The sequence below is a fragment of the Manis pentadactyla genome, chromosome 16, assembly GCF_030020395.1.
Source record: "Manis pentadactyla isolate mManPen7 chromosome 16, mManPen7.hap1, whole genome shotgun sequence".
NCBI lineage: Eukaryota > Metazoa > Chordata > Mammalia > Pholidota > Manidae > Manis > Manis pentadactyla.
In genome coordinates, this window is record NC_080034.1 from 61,322,221 (window position 1) to 61,343,344 (window position 21,124).

Genomic DNA, 21,124 nt, shown 5'->3' on the forward strand with positions numbered 1-21,124 from the left:
CAGGCCTGGGCTTGAGGATCCCACTTCCATCTTCAAAGACAGCAAAGGGGGGCTGAGTCCCTCTAACACTGCATTTCTCTGACTTTTCTGCCTTCTTCTCCTGTTTTTAAGGGCTCAGAAGAATAATCATCCAGGAAAATCTCCCTATTTTAAGGTAAGCTGTTTAGCGAACTTCTTTCCCTTTTGCCATCTAAGGTAACATGTTGCAGGCTAGCACTGGAGGGTGAATTCCACGGGCGAGGAATCCTGTCTACTGCAAATACCAACAGCAAATGTCTATACATCACTAAACCATCTCTCATTCACATACATGGTCGTCCTGCTCTTTGTGTGCTGAGGTAATGATGTTGGAAGCTGTACACTGTACACAAACATTCTTAGGAGTAGGTCCTGATGTTATTAATTGGCAAGATAGAAAGTAGCAGAGCACAGCACCCACTTGAATAGGCACTAGCTAACTCCTGTCTTTCTTACTCCCTGTGACAGGTGTGGGTTGCCCAACAGAATTGGAGACAAGCCAGGTGAAAACTAAAGCCCATTGCAATCCGGTCCATTCAACTGGGCTCAGCATCCTGGGACTCAGGTTTAGTTCACTGCTGAAGTCTCCTTTGGAGCCAATTAGTTTCAAAAATGGGAACCTTCTCTGGACCTTGACCACAATTTTAAGCTCACTAATGGGTGTTTTTAATTGTAAGGAGAAATGAGCAAAAAAGTTCCAGGAAGACCAGGTTACGTTTATTTAAACATCTATTGAAATCATAACCTTGCAGATTTTAGTGACTGGAAGTAGCACTTTTTCCACAAGTTATGATCTCTTAGGTGCTATTCATGAACTTGTCACCTAATTCCCCCTCTTTATTGAACATTTTAAACTTAATTGAAGGAAAAAAAATTGCGAAATACTTAAAAAATTTCAAAAAGACCCTACGATGCTGCAAATACAGATTAAATGGGGTTTACCTAGACATTGGCGAAAAGGTCCCAGATGGCCTCCCCATCTCCAGCCTCTTCTCCTGGCCTTCTGCACACCACTATCAGAAGTATCTGCCCAAAGCATCCCTCCCTCATTCCACAGCCTTACTGAAAAGTTGTACAGAGGTCCTTGCCACCTCCAAAATAAGTACCAACTCCTTCGATGTGCTTCGACAGCCCTCAGAATCCGGCCTTAGCCTATCTTTCCACCTCCTTCCCAACTAAATCCCATACCACTGCCAGGACCACCTGCCTCTGGGGCCTGTGCCTCAGACTTCTGGCCAAACACAAAACCTCATCGCCTTCCCTTCATGCATTCTTCAGCCAGGAGAGCCTGTGCCCTCCACACCCACCAGCAGAAAACAAACTTGTTTCCATACACAGTCCTAACATCATGACCCCTGTAAACTAATAATCACATTCTCCTTAGTGCTCCCATAATATTCTGTTTTTGCCTCTATCCCAGACACCACCCCATACTTCACATGGGGTCAGGGCATATTTTACTGGCATGCTAGATATTTGGTGGAAAATCGTTGCATTTTTTTCTGTATGTTTGAAAATTTTCACAAAGTGTTGGCAGAAGTTAAATGATGAATTGCATCTTGGAATTTGCTTCCTCAACAAGGTGTGGAAGTAAGTCACAACATTTGCAGGAATCAACATGGAGGAGGCCAAGAATGCACTGTGGAATTGTAAACAAGAAGTACTTAGGTAAGAGTGTGGTAAAACGTGTTTTCTGCCCAGTAGGAAAAAGCATGTACCATAGCTGACCTTAGAGAATCATGGAAATAAATTTCTCATTCCAGTGAAATGTTCTGGTGACACATTTTATTTCTGTAGTGTGTTAACAGGGCTTTCCCAGTCATCTATGTGGTTTCAGTGATGCAAGGTGACACCTCAAGAGAAGTTTCGATTTTGAGTTCAGCTTCCTGAGTCAGGCCCCAAGGACCAGAAGAGCCGCGAAGATACAATCCCCGGAGAGGGAGACGGATCTCGTTCATGAGAATGAGCAAGCATTTCTGCTGTCCTGAAAACAAAGGGCTCTAGGTTAAAAAAAAGAAGGCAAAGGGATGAGCCATTTGCTCCAGGAAAGTGTGTCTTGTGTCATCTCACACTGAGAGGAGAATGACATGGTCAGATCATGTCCTACAGACACAAGATAGATTGTGATTCTAACAAGAACCAGACAAATGGGAAAAAACAAGAGGATAGATATAATAGTAGCCAAGACCCCTCAACCTTATAAATCCTGAATAATCCAAGAGCAAGAGAAGGAACTATTGTTCCTAAACACATTCAAAAAAACAAAAAAAAACAAAACAGTAAAGTAGTCGAGATGTGGAAACAACCTAAGCGTCGTGAACAGATAAAGAAAATGTGGTAAACACGTGCAGTAGATCACCCAGCCTCGAAAAGGAAGGGAACTCTGGCATCGATGACGACATGGATAAACCTGGAGGACACTATGCTCAGTGAAATAAGCCAGATGCAGAAAGACGGTTACTACACAACAACACTTATGTGTGGAATCTAAAAATAGTCAAAGCTCATAGGAGCACAGAGTAGAGAGCAGTGGTTGCCAGGGGCTGAGGGAGTGGAGATGGGACAATGCTGGTCAAAGGGTACAAAGTCTCAGTTATGCAAGATGAATGAACTCAGATGAGTAAGCTCAGGGAATCTAATGTGCAGCATGGTGACTAGAGTTAACAACACTGCATTGTGTACTTGTGAAACGTGCTACAGGGTAGATCTTGAGTGTTCTCACCACACACACACACACACACACACACACACACACAAAGAAAATGGTACCTATATGAGGTGATGGGTAAGTTAATAAGCTTAACTGTGGTGAGCATTTCAGGTGTATACCTATATCAAATCACCAAGATGTATACCTTAAATATATACAATTTCTACTTGCCAATTATACCTGAATAAAACAAAAACAATGATAAACTACTTGTTTGGGGAAGGAGGCGGTGAGTTAAGGGAGTATATACTGTATATCTTCTACATCTGCATGTATTTTAAAGTAATAAAATATCAATATTATCACTTGATGGGACTTATGAGTATCAGTCTGAAGTTATTTTCATATTTCCCTTGGCTACACCCTTGAAGTTCATCAAATAAAATGCAAAAGAACTAGATATGCTGCTTCTCTGGCCTTTCTCACACTTCCATCTCCCTCCCTAAAACTAATATATATCCTGGAAATGAAAGTGTTTATGCCTTGCATACTCTAGTAGGGAGAGAAAAATTTCAGTGGGATAAGGGGGAAAAAAAGTATTATTTGTCCCAGGACCTACCTGTCTCATACAGAACTTAAACAACTTTTAAAAGTCTATTTTTAAAACACACATGTTGTACATGATTACTCTGATTTGTCATTTTTCCAGCCTATTTGCACACCCTTGTACCCACTTAAGCAGTCTCTCTGGATTGGCTGCTCAGAGTCACATTCTGCCTGATTCATTTCCCCAACAGTGTGGAAATAGAGTGAGGCAATAACACACGTCTGCTCAGGCAGCCAACCAAGAGACCACCCCCTCCCTGGATAAGGGTATCTCAGCCCTGCCCATGGCTTTGATCTGCTTTCAGGTTTTAAATGTTCCCTGTAGCCTAGTACAGAGCTAAATGGCTTTGCTTCAATAGACATTATGTCACCCCTCAGCCCTTACGTAAACAGAGTGTCTAACACCTTCTTGATGTAAGCCAAGCCAGTAAGGCTGAAGCAGAAGTTGACAAGATAAGTATTTTGCATCGGCACCTGCAGGAGTTGTCATGCCTCCTTGTATGCATGCTTTCTGCATGGCGTAACCAGGAAATTTAAATTTAGACTCTGCAGCACTTCTTCCTAACTCCTATTAATACTTATTAAAGTCATAATGACATCAGATAGAACAGAAAATAATATTTCTTCCTGAGACCTTTTTTTCCTGAGTCATCTCGGAAGTCACAGAACATAAACCCTGAAAGAAGACAACTTCCCTTTTTATGACCACTTATGCGAGAAGTTAATGAGCATGCCTATCTTCACAGTGTTTCACAGTACATAATTTTCTCATCCAAATGTTTGATGTTATCAACAATGAGAGAAAGACAACATACGCAAATTTCATTTTAGAGAAACTGACCTTCATCCAATGAGCATTTATTGAGTATAAATAAACTAAGGTCAGGCATCATGCTAGGTACTTAGGGCAGGGGTGTTGAAATGAATAAAACATTATATGACAAAGGATCAAAGAAGCCAGTGCTGAAGATAATTTTCCCAACTGCACACAGCTGGTGGGTGGCAGAGCCACTGAAGCTCTAAGATCCTAACTCCTTCCTCTCAGCCACACAGAGCTTGTCTGCAAATATGCCTCTGAAACAAGGATGCCGCTCTGTGGTCCTGCACCAGAGAAAGTCATGGCATGAGGGTGAGCATACTTGGGAAAGCCTTCCTTGATAAGGTGGCATTGAACAGGGGTTTGAAGAACAGATGGAACTGCAAAATGTGGGAATGCGCAGCTGTGCAAGGTGGATGGCAGAAATCATGAGAAAAGACCAGAAGGAAGTCCTGGAGCAGAGCGAGTCGGTGGAAGGATAGTGAATGCAAAGGTGAGTGGAGATGAACCTAAAGGGGTCCTGGCCTCGTTCAGTAGGCCATGGGATCCAAAGGAGGTGGCGGCAGAGGGATGACAGGTCACGTCTGGGCTGCAGACAGACCGTGCTGGTGGTGATGCAAGAGTGGATGAGCCACAGAAACCGACACAGAAGTCAAGGCCAAGATCACAAAGACCTCCTCCAGAGAACATGGGGAGAGAGTGGAGAAAGAGATGGGAAGATGGGCATGAGGTTTTAAAAGCAGAAACAGGAAGTCTGCCATGATGGGATGTGGGATGAGGGCAGAGATGGAGGCTGAACCTGAGTAACTAGCACCCTAGTTCTCAAACTTTAGTCACCTTTCATCTCCAAGGGAGCCTATTAAAATGTATATTCCCACACCAAATCTCCTGAGTCAGGATGGGTCTGAGAAGCTCTGTGTTAATAAATGTGCTAGGTCTGTGCTGATCCACAAACTCTTTGCTACAGGCTTGCAGTAAGAAATGGAGACTATTTAGATAGTTTAATAGCAATTTGATGGGTAATTTTATACAAATGGAATCTGATCATTAAAAATTGAGACTGGATTTTGTATGTATTTTGGGTTTTTCCATTTCACTTTTCGAGTAATTCATTGTCAATGAACTTTACAAAAGTATGGGTCCACAGAAATATTTTTTAAAATTCTATTTTTTAACTGGCTCCTGCGTAAAGACAGTTTGAGATGCACTGCACTGTATGATCCTGGTGCCAGGTCCCACATGACCACGCTTTGAATAAAGGGGCCAGTAAATGAGAAGGGAAACACAGAGGAGGTGCTCAAAGCTGAGAGGCCTCACTGAGACCTTCAGAATACCCCAACTGCTGGGCTCCCCATCGCCAGGGCCCACTCTGCCACCAGGCCACTGCGCCCCCCACGGCGGGTCCCCTGAAAGCCGGGCCCTGTAGCTGTATATGATTTCCTACGTCCTATAGTGGGTGTGCTCCCACTGCCTCACCCACCAAAGCCCCTGGCAGTCTCTACCCTGTGTGTGGACCTAGGCCAACCGGCAGGAGTCTGTGGGATAGGAAAAGAACCAAGGGGAGCAGGCAGCAGTACACTAGCTAAGGAGAGCATGTTTTTTAGAAGGACTGTACAGCAGGGAAAGAGTCTGTCAATATGATAAAGGCTTGCCGAGAGGAAGATGAAGACAGAACAGCTGGGCATTAGCTGCCTCCAATAGGAGAATTTCAATGGCGTGATGGGGACAGAAGTCAAGGAGGAGAAAGGGGGTGGGAAGGAAAGAGCAGCTCCTCTGAGTGGTGGGGAGACAGGGTACGGTCAAATCACTTCTCAGGACTGTCCCTTATGGGACTGGGTGCTCTGGAACATTATATTCATGTTACTCTAAATAATGATTTTCTCCAAAGATTTCCTATCTTACTATCTAATAATGTTTAATGTAAATTTGCAGTTTAAAAAGTTTAAGTTTTTACCTTGCTGAGTTAATAGGATAATAAGTGACAGTCACTGTTTAAAGCAAAAGGACATAAAGATATACAACACTTACGTTTTGTTGCAAAAAAAAATGCAGTTTCTATTTAGGCTTACAGAACATTTGGAGAAGGATAAGCATAGTGGGTAAAGTTGGGGGTAAACTGGAGTCTACTTTCTTAAGTTTCTTGGACTTGTGCCCTACCTAAATGGCCAGAATTTAAAACAGAAATACAGGAAAGCCTCTTTGTGATGTTTTCCAGAAGGATCAAATCTTTTAAACTGGAGTATTCAGAAACAAGCAACCAATAGGATCACAAACAACCCCAAAATGCCCCAGATTAGAAAAATCTCAAAATTAGAAAACAGAGCTACCTACTTTTACTATTGCTTCCTAGAATAAATATGAGAGGTGAGATACAGGATAAAGGCCATGAACAATGGGCATCGATGAAAGACAAGACTTATCATTGCATTTCCTGTGTATTAGGATGGGTTATTTCATCCCCTAGCAGAGGCAATTGTTTAAAGAATAGTTTAGGATATGGGATATGTTCACTATCTTGATTGTGGTGATGGTTTCATAGGGACATATATAAGTCAAAGCTTATCAAATTGTACACTTTAAACAAGCAGCTTATCGCATGTTAATTATACTTCAAGAAAGCTGTTTTATAAAATAAAGGATCACTCAGAGAAACACAACAGGAAATGCTCCTAGAACTGAGTTCTGAGCATTACCTAGTCTGGGGTCTCTCTACTATGTTCCTGGGGATTAAGAGGTATAGCAATCAGGGTCCAACAGGGGAAAGAGAAATCCCTGCAAGTGTTTACAACAGAGGGTATTTACTGCAGGGCACTGGTGGCACAGCAGGAGAGATAAGCAGCCAAGCAGGTCTTGGTGAGGTAACCCATGGATGAGCAACAGCAGGAAGTTCCTTCTACCTTCAGGTAGGAAGGAGAGAGCCCAGGTAGGAAGGAGAGGGCCACCAGTGGAAAGTAGAACAAGGCAGTCTATCCAGAGGGAACTGGAGCCCCAAAAGAGCAGTAGCAGCTAGAAATGCAACTGGCTGGGGTCCTACCCCTGCTCTACAGAGACTAGGGGAAGGGTCAGGAATGGATCTGGGGGCAGAGAGGCCCAGGTCTGACACAAGATGTTAGATTAAAAGGAGGTTACAAAGCAAACGTAAATGCAAAGAAAACTCTGTTAAAACAAGTTAGCAAACTTCTTCACTGCTGGGCTTATCAGGGCTTTAATATACTAATAAACTTGTAAATCTCACATTTCAGAATAGGACTTAAAGTGCTTCCATGATCTTCTTTTGCAACATTTTGGAAAAGTAGTGCTCCATGAACTCATGGAGCTAGCCCCAAACTCACATTTTAGACAAAGACATTTTACAAGGAGAGAAATCTGATTAAGTGGCTTGAACAAGATATTAGAAGAAGGGGTAATATTAAGAGTAGAGGCTAAATTCAAACTTACAGAATCTTAATCAAATGCTCTTTCCTCAACTCTGCATCAAATAGGCCTGAAGAACTGTCTGGTACCATTAAGAAAACAATCTGTTTAACTATTCTCCTGGGCAATGAGTCATTCTGGTGGTCTACCAGACTCTATGGAGATACATACATTAGGCCAATGACAACCAGAGGCTCCAACAGTATCAGAAAGGAACAGACACAAACACGGTAATAAGCACAATGGAGTTGCCAAATTTATTGGAACAAAATGAAGGGAAAAGCAAAAGAGAAAGAGGGAAACTAATGCCCACTGGGCACTGCCTCCATTCCTGCAGCCATGGCAGATTTGACATCTTATAATGACTATAACAATAGGGTCAAAAAACCCTCAATTAAGCACACGAAATACCCAAGGTTCCAGATTTGGGGAGGATTTTCCAAAGCTAATGTTAGGGGACTCTGCCTTAAACAGATCCCATAAAAATGCAAAGGCCTGTTCCACGGCCCTCTGGGAGAAACGCAACTCTCTAAATTCTTCAGCTGAAGGTACCCTGTCATCCTCACTGTTACCACCCATAAGTCTTAGCTCCATCCTCCAGCATCATCTCACTCTTGGCTCAATGAAACCTCTTGCCCACTAGACAGGAAGGCAGTTAAACCACTGCACGTCCTAGGTCAGCTGTTACGGACCAAAGCTGGATTTCTCAAGCCTGGCCCCAAGCTCTTCCCTTATTTTGAGAAGTTTCTTCTGGGGAGTGGGGAGGATTTAGCTAAAAATCAGTGAGAAAACACCCTGTTAAAATGAAGAGTCGATATATGGAAAATTGGAGAAAGTTCATGAAATGTCTCACCTGGACAATATTTATAAAGAAATGCTCACAAGTTCCCAAAGTATCTCAGATGAATTGCTAGTTATTTGTTCAATAGAGACTCTTTAGAATTACCACATTCCTTCTTTATATTAGTACTGCCTTCCCTCATTTCTGTTCCATTACTCTGTGTAGCCCTTTCTCATAGAAAACAGCTCAAAGCCAATGAGCCTAATCTACATGTCACTTACAAAGACCTCTGGATTTATGGAGTTTTTATTAATTTAGTTTTAATCTGTTCTAAACGCTCTCTCCTGAGGAAACCTTTTAAAGTCCCCTGATCCTGTCTCTGGGGCCAGTAAAAGATTTTGAGAGTTTCTCAATCCAAAAGTCACACTAAGTATTAATATAAGTTTTCAGAAAGGAAGAAAAAATACTTAATCCCTCCCCTAACCTCCCCCCAAATTTCAATAATTCACGAGCACAGAATTCCTATAATTCTTGTTCATTCTTCTGGCTTCTTTCTTTTACTCCCCCAAAGCCTGCGGAGCATGGATCAAACAGGGCACAAGCCAGGGAGAAATTTAATCGCTCATATCTCTGCCCAAGGGATTGTCTAGGTGCTATGGTGACAGACACCCCGGTGAAACTATGTGGAAGGCAAAAGATTTTTAAACTCCTAGACTTAAAAAATAGGGGGAGGGGAATTTCTAATAGATTTGGTGTCAACATACAGGAGTGCAAAATAAGGCCCATATAGTCAATTAAAATTACTTACTTAAACACCAATGTGGTAAAAATCCAGAAACAAAACATTATTGCACAAATGCATTTTATTTTTCCCCCCTACAAACTCTACATGCTTTGAATTTTAATGTTTGCATTGATGCATTTTTCTGGTTAAATGTACAGCTTCCCACAGAGGACATACAGTTTTGTAGTTTCATACAGTGAAACTACACTATATGATGCTATCATGGTGGATCCATGTTATTATTCATACGTCTGAACCCCCAGAATGCATGACATCAGGGTGTGCCCTAATGTGAACTATGGAGTCAGGTGATAATGTGTCAATGTAGGTTCATCAAGTGTAACAAATGTCCCACTCAGGGGTGGGATGCCAATAGTCGGGGAGGCTGAGTGTGCAGGGAGCTCGGTACCCTCCTCTCAATTTTGCCATACATATAAAACCGCTCTAAAAAATAAAGCATATTTTTTCAATGCCCAGCTTCTCTGTTAACTTATTCTGACATGGGAGTGTTCAAATAAAATTTGGAAAAAAAAAAAAAAGTAAAACCTTCAGTCCTTAATTTTGTAGTGCACACAACTCTGTCCGTGGAATATTTAAATGTAATTCATAGGTTTAGAATAGGGGAGCAAAAATAACTGGTCTCAGAGATTAAGCAAAGCCAATCATAAAAATCTCCCAGCCGAATCAGCACATAAAATAGCTCACACCAATGATATAGTTAGTTCATGCTCTGCTGATACACAAATCAGAATTTTTTGCCAGCCAGTGCTTATGTACAGGAAACCAACAAGACTGTAAACACAGGAACAACAATCAACAGTTGCAGATGTTTAAGGCTGGAAGTCACATTCTGGAAAAGGTGAAAAGGGTAAGTGGCAGGAGAGTCATTATAAGGACTGTGGCGGATATCGAAGTTCAGCGTGGAGAGGGCTCGCCGGGCTCGCCGCCGGGGCACTGTTTTCTGCCTGCTGTGAAGCCACTCCACTCCTTCCCCCAGAGCTCTGTGGTGATGAGAAAACAATCTGAACATAAACTCAGCCCTGTGGAGCAAGGGCATTTCAGGCCCAGGACAATCCCAACCTATCTGGCAGAATCAGTAATCAAGGGCGGATGCCCAGGAGCCTCAAAGTCAGGAAGGCTCTCCCACTTGGAACCAGAACCTCATTCTGCAAAAATGTCCGAAGTGGAGTCTTCGCCCAGTCCTCTGGGGCTGGCCTGGAGATAACAAGACCGCTGGGACCCATCAAAGAATCACCTGATGTAATTTAGGTATCACCTCTGTTCTGGACCCCATCTCTTGAATAACGGACTCGGGAAGGGCAGGAAGAGAATCGGTGCCTGCAGACACCAGGGGAACAATGCCACTCAGAGCAACATGGTTTGCAACTCACTTTCAGAGCAGAAAACAATTCTTTAAGGTCAATAGTCCTTCGGCAGACCAAACAAGGAGATGTTTATAGATGTGCTTAGCCTTTTCTTTTCTAAAAGCACAGTTCTGAGAGAGAATGCTATCTGCTAAGAGAAAACCCACAAAATTCCAGATTTGGGCTCCCCTACCTCTTGTCCAGGGCTGTGTTCTTGCATGCTTTTGTAATTTCTCCTTCATTATCCACTCATGCCTGACCAATGGCCCTATGGCCCTGTTCCACAGATACTTTGTGGTTCTGCTGGTTGTCCCTCAGCCTGAAGATGTCACAGCAGTGAAAGGAAATGATCCTGAATAAACCAAATTTTACTGCAAACATAAGAGATTAGATGATATGCAAGAAGCTTTAAAGCTGTGCATTTTATTATCTATGGACAACACAAATTTACCATTAATTCCAAACTTCCTATCAATGATAAAGAAAGCCCAGCTTAAACACGGGATGTCTCTTGCTGGGCATGTTTCCCCAGAGAAACAATGTTATGGGAGGCAGCTGTGTCCCCAGCCAGCTCCAAAGTCAACTTTTATCCATAAAAGTACTGAAACACTATATACTTACAGTGGGAAAAAATGGGAAAGAATATTTTCAAAACACTAGTAACTGAACAATAAAAAAAGTCTGACCAGCTTCAGCTAATTACGGCATCTTGTTTATTCCTAATGTTTGTGGTAGAAGATGAGCAGGTATAACTGAGATTCTGAGGATTTCTGGCATTCTCAAAAACTTTTGAGATTGATAGCCCTGGTTTTGAGTGACTAATTTTCATTAAAACAGAAGTGGCTTTCCTTCCTCTTGATACAATTGTCACCACTTTCACATATTCCAGATAAGCATGGAGCTATTTTCTGGCTCACAAGTTTCCAGAGGGCGAGGCTTGGAAGAGGCGGGAGGGCTGGTGTCAAAGAAGGAAGGGTATTTTTATAAGAGGAGAGACTGCTTGAATGAAAGGAAGTCAACTTCTGTGATAAAGACAGAAAGGATGACAAAATTCACCAGCTCTTCATGGGGAACACAAAAGAAGATACCAGCTGTGCCCCATACCAGCCCTGGGTGACACCCTGCAGCCAGGGTGGCCATGTTGCCTGGCATGTGGTTGAGTTGCGCAATGGCCCAGGAAGGGTGGGACAGACAGAAAGCTTAACATGCAGCAGCTGTTTACACGCATGGCGACTCCAAGTTGTTCATCTCTTAGGGAGCTTCTATACTGATTTCTATTCCTTCTACTCAGATACTTATGAAAGCTACAGACGGGAAAAGAATTACCTGATTAAAATACACATTGTCTGCTTTCCTTCCCACAGCCAGAAGCACCAACAGAGGTGATGTGATTAAAACTCAGACAAGAGGAGGGAGGGAAAAACAGAATCAGGTTCAAAATAGAAAAATTAAGGGAAAACTGTGATGGCTTCATCTTAAGAAAAAAATAAGCATTCCAAGGAATAATTCCCTTTTAAATACAGGATGGGAAGCAGAGAGGGGAGCAATGACTTGTGGAAAAGTTACAGAAAGCTGGCTAATTATCCAAGAAATGTTACCCTCATCATTTTCCTTTTCTAAATGCGCTTCTTAGATGAGGGGAGGCAGATGACAGCTGTTGTGAGAGTTTGCTATGCTACCTTGGATATTGGATATGTGACGCTCACTCACCCACCCACCCCACCTCGGATATCAGATATGCAGCACTCACCCACCCCCCACCCCCACATTCATGTAAAATATTAATTTGAAACCCAATGTTTAAAGTAACTAAACTCTAAAGACACCGTGACACAACACAACACATGCTGAATAAAGTGCTGAGCATTGTTTTTTTTTCTTTCACTTGCACAGATTCCTGTATCACTAGAAATCCTTCCTCTATGCTCTGAAGTAGAGGAACTAAGCATGATTCAGCACATTTAAAAAGGATTTATACCCATTCTTAGAAGGATAACCAGAGGAAACACCATCTGAGGGCTAAACAATGATATCTGCTTGCCCTTTGACCTGAGTTTAAGAACACTTTGTACAACATTTTTTGTTGAAATACCACTGAATTTCACATTTACTATTTGAATTCTGCTTAGGAGAACATCTACTGCTTCTTTGAACCACACTCTTACAGTTCTTTAGTTCTTGAATTCTCCAAACTGAATTTGCTGTGAGTAGCTTACAAGGCATGGACTTACTTTCCGCTAAGAAAAATATTCAGAAGTACAGGCAGCTTAATGAAAAATAGTACCACTGATTCTATGTTCATGAGAAAAAAGACAGTACATGTATCTCATTACAAATATAAATAGGGAGTATTCCATTTTTCTCCTAATTTATGTTTCCCAAGAGCAATTTTGTTCAGAATATTACCAGTATTTTTAATACAATAAATTTCTTGTTACTTCTGCTAATACATTCCCTTTTCTAAGCATAGAGTTTTTTATTTCATTTTATCCTAGCATCTGGAGATCAACACCTCATTAGTTCAAAATAATTGAAGTCTGAAATGCAAAGATGTAAAGAAACCTTTGCACTACTCTCAAATGTAATGCACACTACAAATATGTATACATATGGGTAACTAATAAAGAGGCATATTAATAAAGCATTGTGATGCACAGATACCATGAACCTAAATGCCTTAAATGTCTTCACTTACTTCAAATGTTTCACTTAACAAAAATCAGGTATACCATTTTCTAAATGATCAGATCTTCCAGGTTAGGAAATATGAATTTTAAATGAGGCATATGTCTGTATTTTCACTAATTCAATCTTTGTTAAGCACCTTCTGTTAGGGATTTAGGTTTCAACGAAGGTGGATGAGCCTGGTTGCCTTTTGAGGCTGACATCCTAGAGGGGTGACAAACAAATGAGTAAGCAAGTTTTAAAAGAAAAAAATATGCTTGTGACAAATGCAGCCAAGGAAATAAACAGGGGGGTGCTGTGATGGTAAAGAAGTGGGTGGGGGTAAGGGCAGCACCAATTGCTGTAGAGTGGTTAGCGAAGGCTTCTCTAAGAAGGTGAATTTCAAACTAAGACTTGAAGGATATTTCAGGACACTTTGCCAAGGTCACTTAATTGGCAGGCTTCCTTATTAGGCTGCCAAGACCTTTTTAGCATTAGAAAACCAGTAGAAAATGGCATCTGTGACCCTGATTGCATGCAGGTTCACGAGCACACCTAGCTTTCCAGGGCACTCTGCACACCAGTCATTTTCTAGGAAGCTTTACACATCCCCAGCCTAGTCATCCAGAGAGGGGTTAAAACGGTCAACATAAATAACAGTGAGCTGGTCGAATGACCAGCATTTGGGATATGTGAGAGAAATTTATCCTGTTGATTCATACTTCCTGATAGCCACTCTGGCTGACAAGACTAAGGGTGTTTTAAATGTACTGCATGAGTAAATTATTCCCCTGCCCCAGGGAAGGATGTTTATAACTATGTAACACTTTCCCTTATACTTTCAGTTCATAACTATCTAACTCACTAGACATGAGTACTTTAAAATAAGGTGCTGTGGTTGTATCTTTCTGTGGGTTCTTTAATAGATGAGTCATGTAATGCAGCAAAATGCCATTGCCATGGATTAGGAAGTCCGTGGAATTCTCCCAACATCCTTAGAGACACCACATTGTTAAGTAATTACTTTCTTCAAATGAACTGTCCTTATGCTCAGAGCTATGGGAATCAGATTTTATCATGTTTTAGCCTCTCATTATGAAATCCCCCTTTTCTACTGCTAATGGATTAAGATTAAATAGAATTGCTTGATTGGCAGGTGGCATGGCTTGTGACTCAGATTCTACTTACCTGGAAAAGGTTTTCTCCTCTAACTGCCCATGTGAAGTCCAGGACCTACAGGTAGCCAATAATTTATGGTCAGAGAGCCCAGTGGTATAATAGGAAGGGCTTGAGGCAGAGTTCCTGCTCAGGAATCTTCAGTTCCATATCAGCCTCTCCTGGGCCTGGAATCACTCTATTGTTGAGACCTTTTTCGAATTTTTTTGGTAGTATCTTTTGGATCTTTAAAAATACTTTATGAAAAATAAAAGTATCCTTAGGGAGATACTATACTAAACCATCACCTTAGCAGGATTATCTGACAACCAGCTTCAAGCAGTATGTACCTGTTACCAGGAAAGGTCAAAAAAGCAAGGAACAAGGAGAATTTGGGGGTCATTAAACACAGTAAATGTCACCATACTTTATAAACTTGCCTCAAGCCAATTCTCAATTTCAAATACCATGTAAGGCCGTGGTTTCCAAACACCTGGGATCTTTAAAAACACTGATACCTGGCTCCCATCCCGCAAGTTCTGATTTAATTGACATGGGGTACCACTTTAAAAATCTTGATTTTTAAAAGCCCCCAGGTGACTCTAGTGTGTGGCAATGCTTGGGAGCCACTAGCGTAAGGAATTGCTCCTAATCTCCTCCTGGGATGATTTATTGACTTCCTTCAGCCATCAGGATCTCCTGTGCCAGTGCTTTGTGACCGTGGAAGCACATTAGAAAAACCTAAACCACTTCAAAAAAATGATGCCAGAACCCACCCTCAGAGGTTCTGACTTAATTACTCTGGGGAGCAGCCCCAGCATCCTTTAATTCTTAAGTGTCCACAGGTGATGTTAACGGGCAGCCAAAGTTGAGAACCATGATCCAAACCCAGGAACCATCTTCCGGAGTCTGTAACATGATTCTCCGTGAAGAAGCCAGAAGTGCCATGCTTCCTCCACTTTGCCCAGATTGGGACTACCCCTGAGAGGCAATAAAACACTTCCCCAAGGCTGTCAGGAAAGTTGGGGGAGGTGGCAGTGAGGGAGAGGTCAAGAGTTGGAATTTACTAAGCCAGAAGAAGCAGAGAAGTTAGAATACGGAGCAGTTCTGGTCCTTTGTATCCCCTGCCCCAGACTATTGACTGGCATGAGAATTTCCTTAGAATGCTTATTGGAGTTGGCTCACCCTTGGATTTGGTTCCAATAAACTATGAAAATTCTTGTCCAATCAGAACTTCTGGCACTGCAAGTAGAAGACTGGCAGCCTTGAGCCTCACTCCCTGTGAGATTCCGTTTCATGAATTTCCCAGGAGGATTTCTGCACCACTTGGATGCTAATCGTCCTGCTCCACATCCTCCCGGACCTCCCTCCTTGGCCCGCATTCCTCCTCTCTTCCCCCACAACTCAGCAGAGTTGACAATCATCTCATAGATTCATACACTTGCAAAGAACTCGCCGAAATATTTGACATGGGAATCACTCCCGTAAATAATGTCCTGAAATGACAAACGAACGTCTTTGACGTGGCCTGGAGACCTGCGTGCTACTTTGGCAGGTGTCCCATAACCCCCTCTGGGACCTGGGCAGAGTCACGCGTCTCACCCGGGAAAGGAAGTCCGCGGGGATCCACCCCACCGCGCTGCTGCACCAACTCGGGGCGTGGCTACTGCTGAGGATGCGTCCCCTTCTCTCTTTGTCTACGCTAAACTGAGTCTGCTTATGGATGAAGAGTAGCACAAATCGGAGGCATCGATTCTGGAAGAAAAGCCTTCCTTACATCGTTCTCACAGATGAGAAAATTCAGGGGGGCAAAAAGGTTATGTGACTCTGTCCGGGTTTGCCACAGAACATTTGTGGCGGAGCCCAATTTAGCCGCCCTTGAATTTCCATTCTGTTGCCTGGCAACCTGCTCAGACCAGCTAGCGCCCAACCCTGGCCCCTAACCCGCACCCTTTCTCTGCCCGTGCAGCTTGGCAGCACTGATCCAAAGTTCAGCCTCTGCGAGCGCGGGCCAAAGGCATGTAAGCGAGGGTGCGGGGTGGGTTCCCCCAGCCAGTCTGGCGACCTGGCCCCAAAACCCGTGCGATCCCCGTCTGGCCCCACTGGGGCGCCCTCCGCCGTCCTTTGGGCACCTTCTTCTGCAGTTCACCTCCCTCACTTCCGTGGATACCACCTAACATAACCACGTCAAGTTTCCAAAGTTCTCAGCTGCTATCAGATTCCCTAAAAGTTCCCGTGGGAAAACTGGCACTCAGTGCGTTAAGGGTGCAAAAGAAAAGAGGGGAAAGTGTTGAAGAGCCTGCTCCTTCCCAGCTGGCCATACTCTGGCCGGACTTTTGAAGTTAGCGAGATCGGAGGCCGGCACTAGTGGGAAAAACTGGGTCCCTACCCTGGCCTCCCGCAAAGACGCGCTGCTGCGCGCAGCACGCCTGAGCCCCGCGGTCCGGCCCGCCGGTCGCCTCCCGCCACAGCAGCGCGCAGCACCGACCAGGCGCAGGGAGCGCACGCAGCCCACCGCTGTGCAGGTGGTGGGAGCGCAGTCGGCCGGTCCCCGGTCCCCGCCGCGCCAGGGTGTCCGCCACCCCTCAACCCCCTCCCCGGGCCCGGGAGACTGAACGGGGACGGAGGGAATACTGTCGTCGTTAACGCTACCCCAAATCCTTACCCAGGTTCACAAAGCTCATAACCATGTCTGCATCGCTGAGGAAGGCGCTGTCCTGCGCGCTGGTCAGTGGGGACGCGCCGCCGCCTCCAGGTCCCGCGGCCAGGAGGCTTTTGCCGTTGACCGGGTGCGTGGCGCCCGGGGACGGCTGCCGGGGCTGGGACGAGCCGGCCCCTCCGCGAGGTCCGGGCTGCCGCCTCTTCTCGTCCGACGCCCCATCCTCGTCGGCGGCGGCGGACAGGGCGTTGTACAAGTCCAGCATAAAGAGGGGCGCAGACTTTAGTCGCCCAGGAGGAGACTCCCCGCGTGGCTGCTGCTGCGGGAGCGCAGGGGACTGCGGCTGCTGGAAGCCGTGCAGGGGCCGGGGCCGGTGCGGGAGCCCCAGCACGGAGAGGATCTCTTTCTGCATCTCACGCTTCTCGTGCGTCTTGAGGCGCCGGTAGAGGAATCCCGAGGAGGAGGACTGCGGCGGTGGGGGCGGCTGCTCCGCGCGGCCCGGGCTCCCGTCGTCCCCCAACAGCGCCCCCCCGCCGGCGGCAGCGGCGGCGACGGGCAGGGGGGGCCGCAGCGGCGGCGGCCCGCAGCAGCTGCACAGCAGCCCCCACCACCAGCACAACCACTGCGCCCTCCGCCCCAGCCCCGGCATCGCCTCCCGCCCGGGCTGGCCCCGCGGGCCCCGCGAGGCGTGGAGCGGCGGAGCGAGGCCGGAGCGCGGCCGCTGTGGCCCTTGGAGTGAGCAGCCCCCGCCACCTCTCGACGGGCTCGCTTTCCCTTCCTGGCCCTCAGTCCTTATCTCTCATGGTCCTCTGGGGCACCCCCAATTGCCCAGGCTGGAGGGGAGGCGAAAGGAGCGATCACCCCAGGAACCAGGTGGAGAGGAGGGCGAGCCCCCACACTCCCGCCCAGGTCTCTAGAGGCGCAAGGTCCAGGCCAGGTGCGTCCGAGTCTGCGCTGCGCTGCAGCCGGCGCCCTAGCCCCTGGGCGGGTCACGGCGCGGTCACTCTGGGGCCTCGCTGCCCGCGCACGTGCGCTGCCCCGCGCCCTCCCGGGCGGCTGAGTGGGCCCCGGGGCTGCTGGGGAGCAGGGCCGCTCACCAGCTGGGGGGGATGCCCAGCATCATCCTCGCACACGCCTCTCCTTGGCTCGCACGGCCGCCGTGAAGTTTACCCGGCCGTAGGGCCCCGGCTGTAGCGACAAGGCGTCCCGAGATGCCAATCTTCTCCGCGGGGCTTAACTTCCTTCTCGCTCACAAACTCCGCGCCCCTCCGCCCTGGGGCACTGACGCTTCCCCTCAAAACCTCCCCGCGCCGCTCCCCTCCCCGAGCGGAGGCAGCAAAGATCTTGCTTTCCGTTCAGTGCTCGCCCGACTGCCCGCGAACCCCGCTCGCAGAGGAGAAGGGGAGGGAAGGGGGCCAGTACGCAGAGCACTGGCCGCGGCGTCGGCGCCGGAATTCACAGTCTCCCGCCTCTCGGAGCTGCTCCCACGCAGCGGCCAACGTGGGCTTTCTGTTGCGCGTTTCGCTCAGGTACCGCACTCCAGCCCCTGGGAGTCTCCGCCCTCCTGAGTAACGGACAGGCTGGAAGCCAATGAGCAGGCGCATCTCGCCTGTATTTAAATAGGCCCGCCCCCTTCTTTCACCCTCCCTCTCCCGGGAGGAGTTGCCTGGCGCGTGTAGGTTTCAAGTACAGAGAATCTTTGGAGGCACTGGGAGCTGTCAGGTAGCAAAGGCAAGGTTATCGCTCGTTACACTTATCTGATCAACACTCCAGTGTGAGCGTTTCTCTTTTACGATCACCTAAAAGACCTAAACTGGCACTTAAAAAAAAAAAAAAGGTAAAATCAGCTGTTAAATCAGCACCACCTGAATTAAGAGCAGAAAAGTAACGGTTTTCCCATTCCTTCCTTAGCTTTCCTATTGAGGTAACAGGCGTTTGGCGGACAAGTGGCTTCCAAAGGCAACTGCTTGGAAGCTGGGACACACCCAGTGGAAAGCTGCTCACAATCTATCCCCAGAGAGAGCCAAATGTAAGCCAGATCTGGCATCCTGATAAATCAAAATATTCTGATTTATCTCTTCATTTGGGCTTTGGCTTGGCTTCTTAAGTAAGCTAGCACCCAAAAGAAAGAGGATGTAATCAGATCATATAATAGAAAAGCTACCCACCACCTTGAAAATGATTTGGTGCTTCTCCAGTTTGTCAGTTACCATTGCATTTTCATGTTCTGAAATACAGTAGGGCTTATATGGTGTAAGAGAAATAAAACTTCAGGAGAGGTGGTATAGATAATTCCAGTAAGAGTAGGGGCTTGGTGTGTTCTGGTTCAGGATAACAGGCAAAGCCCTGAGACTCAGGTTGCTGTGAGCATTAGACAAGATCAAGCATGTGAAACACCTGTTACATTTCCAAAGGGGAACACTACTCAGAAACACTACCCCTCTACCCCACAACAGCAGCAATACCATCCACACCCAGGATGCAAATTCATTTGTCCTTATGCTATCCAAGAATTCCCAGTCATCTATGGCTTCTAGAAGAAAATTCACTTAAGACATTGGGATCTTTTGACTAGTGGAAAGCATGTGGATTAGGAAACAAAACTGCAGTTTGCTGACCTGGCAGTCTTAGTTCACGTAGTCCAAAGCATCTGTGAGCCAGACCAAATAGATAGAGACTGTGGGATTCACGGACTTATGAGATCATGAAGTTTCTGCTGTTCCAAATCTTACAACATTTCTATCTTATATCAAAGGCTCTGTTTTTGCATGGGTGAAGGTCTTTACCTCCCACCATCCACTGGGTTGCTCTTTGTCATTCTGTCTTGGCCCAGACACAGCAGTCATTTAGGCATTCTACAAATGTCCCATAGCCACTGATCTCAGGCGACACAACTTCAGCAACACTGAAGGCCAGTTTCCAACCATCAGCAGGGATTCTTTTCATCTGATAAGTGAATATATCCCTACTTGGTCTTTAGAATTCAAAAGACTCCATCACATCTTTCTTCTGTATGGGACTTGTTATGAGCATAAAATTATTGCAGAGCTTAAGGCCGCAGCAGCCGAGAGCTTTTATCAGAAGATCTGAAATTTCAGCAAATAGATGTAGGCTTCCCACCAAGGACCTCCTCCTGTCTCAAACCTAGTCACATCTTCTCCTAAGACCTTTAGAAAGACACACACAGAGTAAAAGCAGCTCCAACCTATGAGGGCAGTGGGCAAAGCACTGGAAAAACTATAAAAACCCTGAGCATAGACAGGGCACCTATGCCACTGAAAATGCAAAAGCAAGCTGTGACCTATTTATTGTATATGCACCTATTGTATATGCATATATGAACTAGTGGAGAACACACACATACACACACCACTTTCCCTTTATCTTAGATACTTGGTTAGAGGTAGGAGGACCTGTAGAATGTGGGTCTAAAATGGCACTTAGTGATTCATTATCAATTAAACACCTAAGCAGCAACCCTGATTCAGGTCTGCCCCTCCTCACCAAGATGACCTCTCAGTTCCTGTTGTATAGTGCTAGTAAAAGGGGGTGCTCATGGTGCCTCCACATGATGAACATGAGAGCACATGACTCTCTTAAGAGCCAGGGGGAAAAATATGTGAAATGAAATAAAGCAATGATCATAAGGACAATGACAGTCGATTGAGGGCCACAAAAGAGGATGTGCTTTCTTCATGTCCCAATCACTCCCCCAAGTGCACATGTTTGCTTGAAAATACTCAGAAGTACTGTTGGATTGGATATTGGGACAAAGGGGATGAAGAGATGTAGTTCTAAAATATTTATAACCTCAAAATTAGGACCGTTACTTTTCCAAGACATTGGGAACTCCAGGTGGATAAGAATCACTAACCACCACCTCACACACTCTCCGCTTCTCTGACCTCTCCCCACTTCCCCAGAAGTCTCAGGATAAGGAGCTGAACAAAGTCCAGATGTGATTCAGGAGGGATGGAGCGAAGGGAAACTAGCAGGTCTGGCTTTGGAGCCTGCTAGAATGTATGAACCCGCTGGAGAAAATCAGAGGTAACTTCGCCCCCTGCAGGGCATCAAGATATTACCGTCCCTTCCCCTGTGCCTGGACAACCTTCATTAAGTTCCCTGTATGTGTCTCCAAAACATCTGGGTGGAAAGAGGAGGAATTCGGTCAAGAAGCCGGATGTGGGAGCCAATCCATATCAAACATCTGGT

At 45.6% G+C, this 21,124-nt stretch overlaps 1 protein-coding gene across 1 annotated transcript in view; it reads right to left on the reverse strand.

Annotated features, from left to right (window-relative positions):
- Positions 1-18,409, reverse strand: part of BMP6 (bone morphogenetic protein 6) — a 160,774-nt gene extending 142,365 nt beyond the window's left edge. Inside the window, exon 1 of the mRNA XM_036877014.2 lies at positions 16,919-18,409. Within this exon, the coding sequence (XP_036732909.2) occupies positions 16,919-17,561 (643 nt within the window). The 5' untranslated portion in view covers positions 17,562-18,409. The remainder of the gene's footprint in view (positions 1-16,918) is intronic.
- Positions 18,410-21,124: the final 2,715 nt, after the last annotated feature.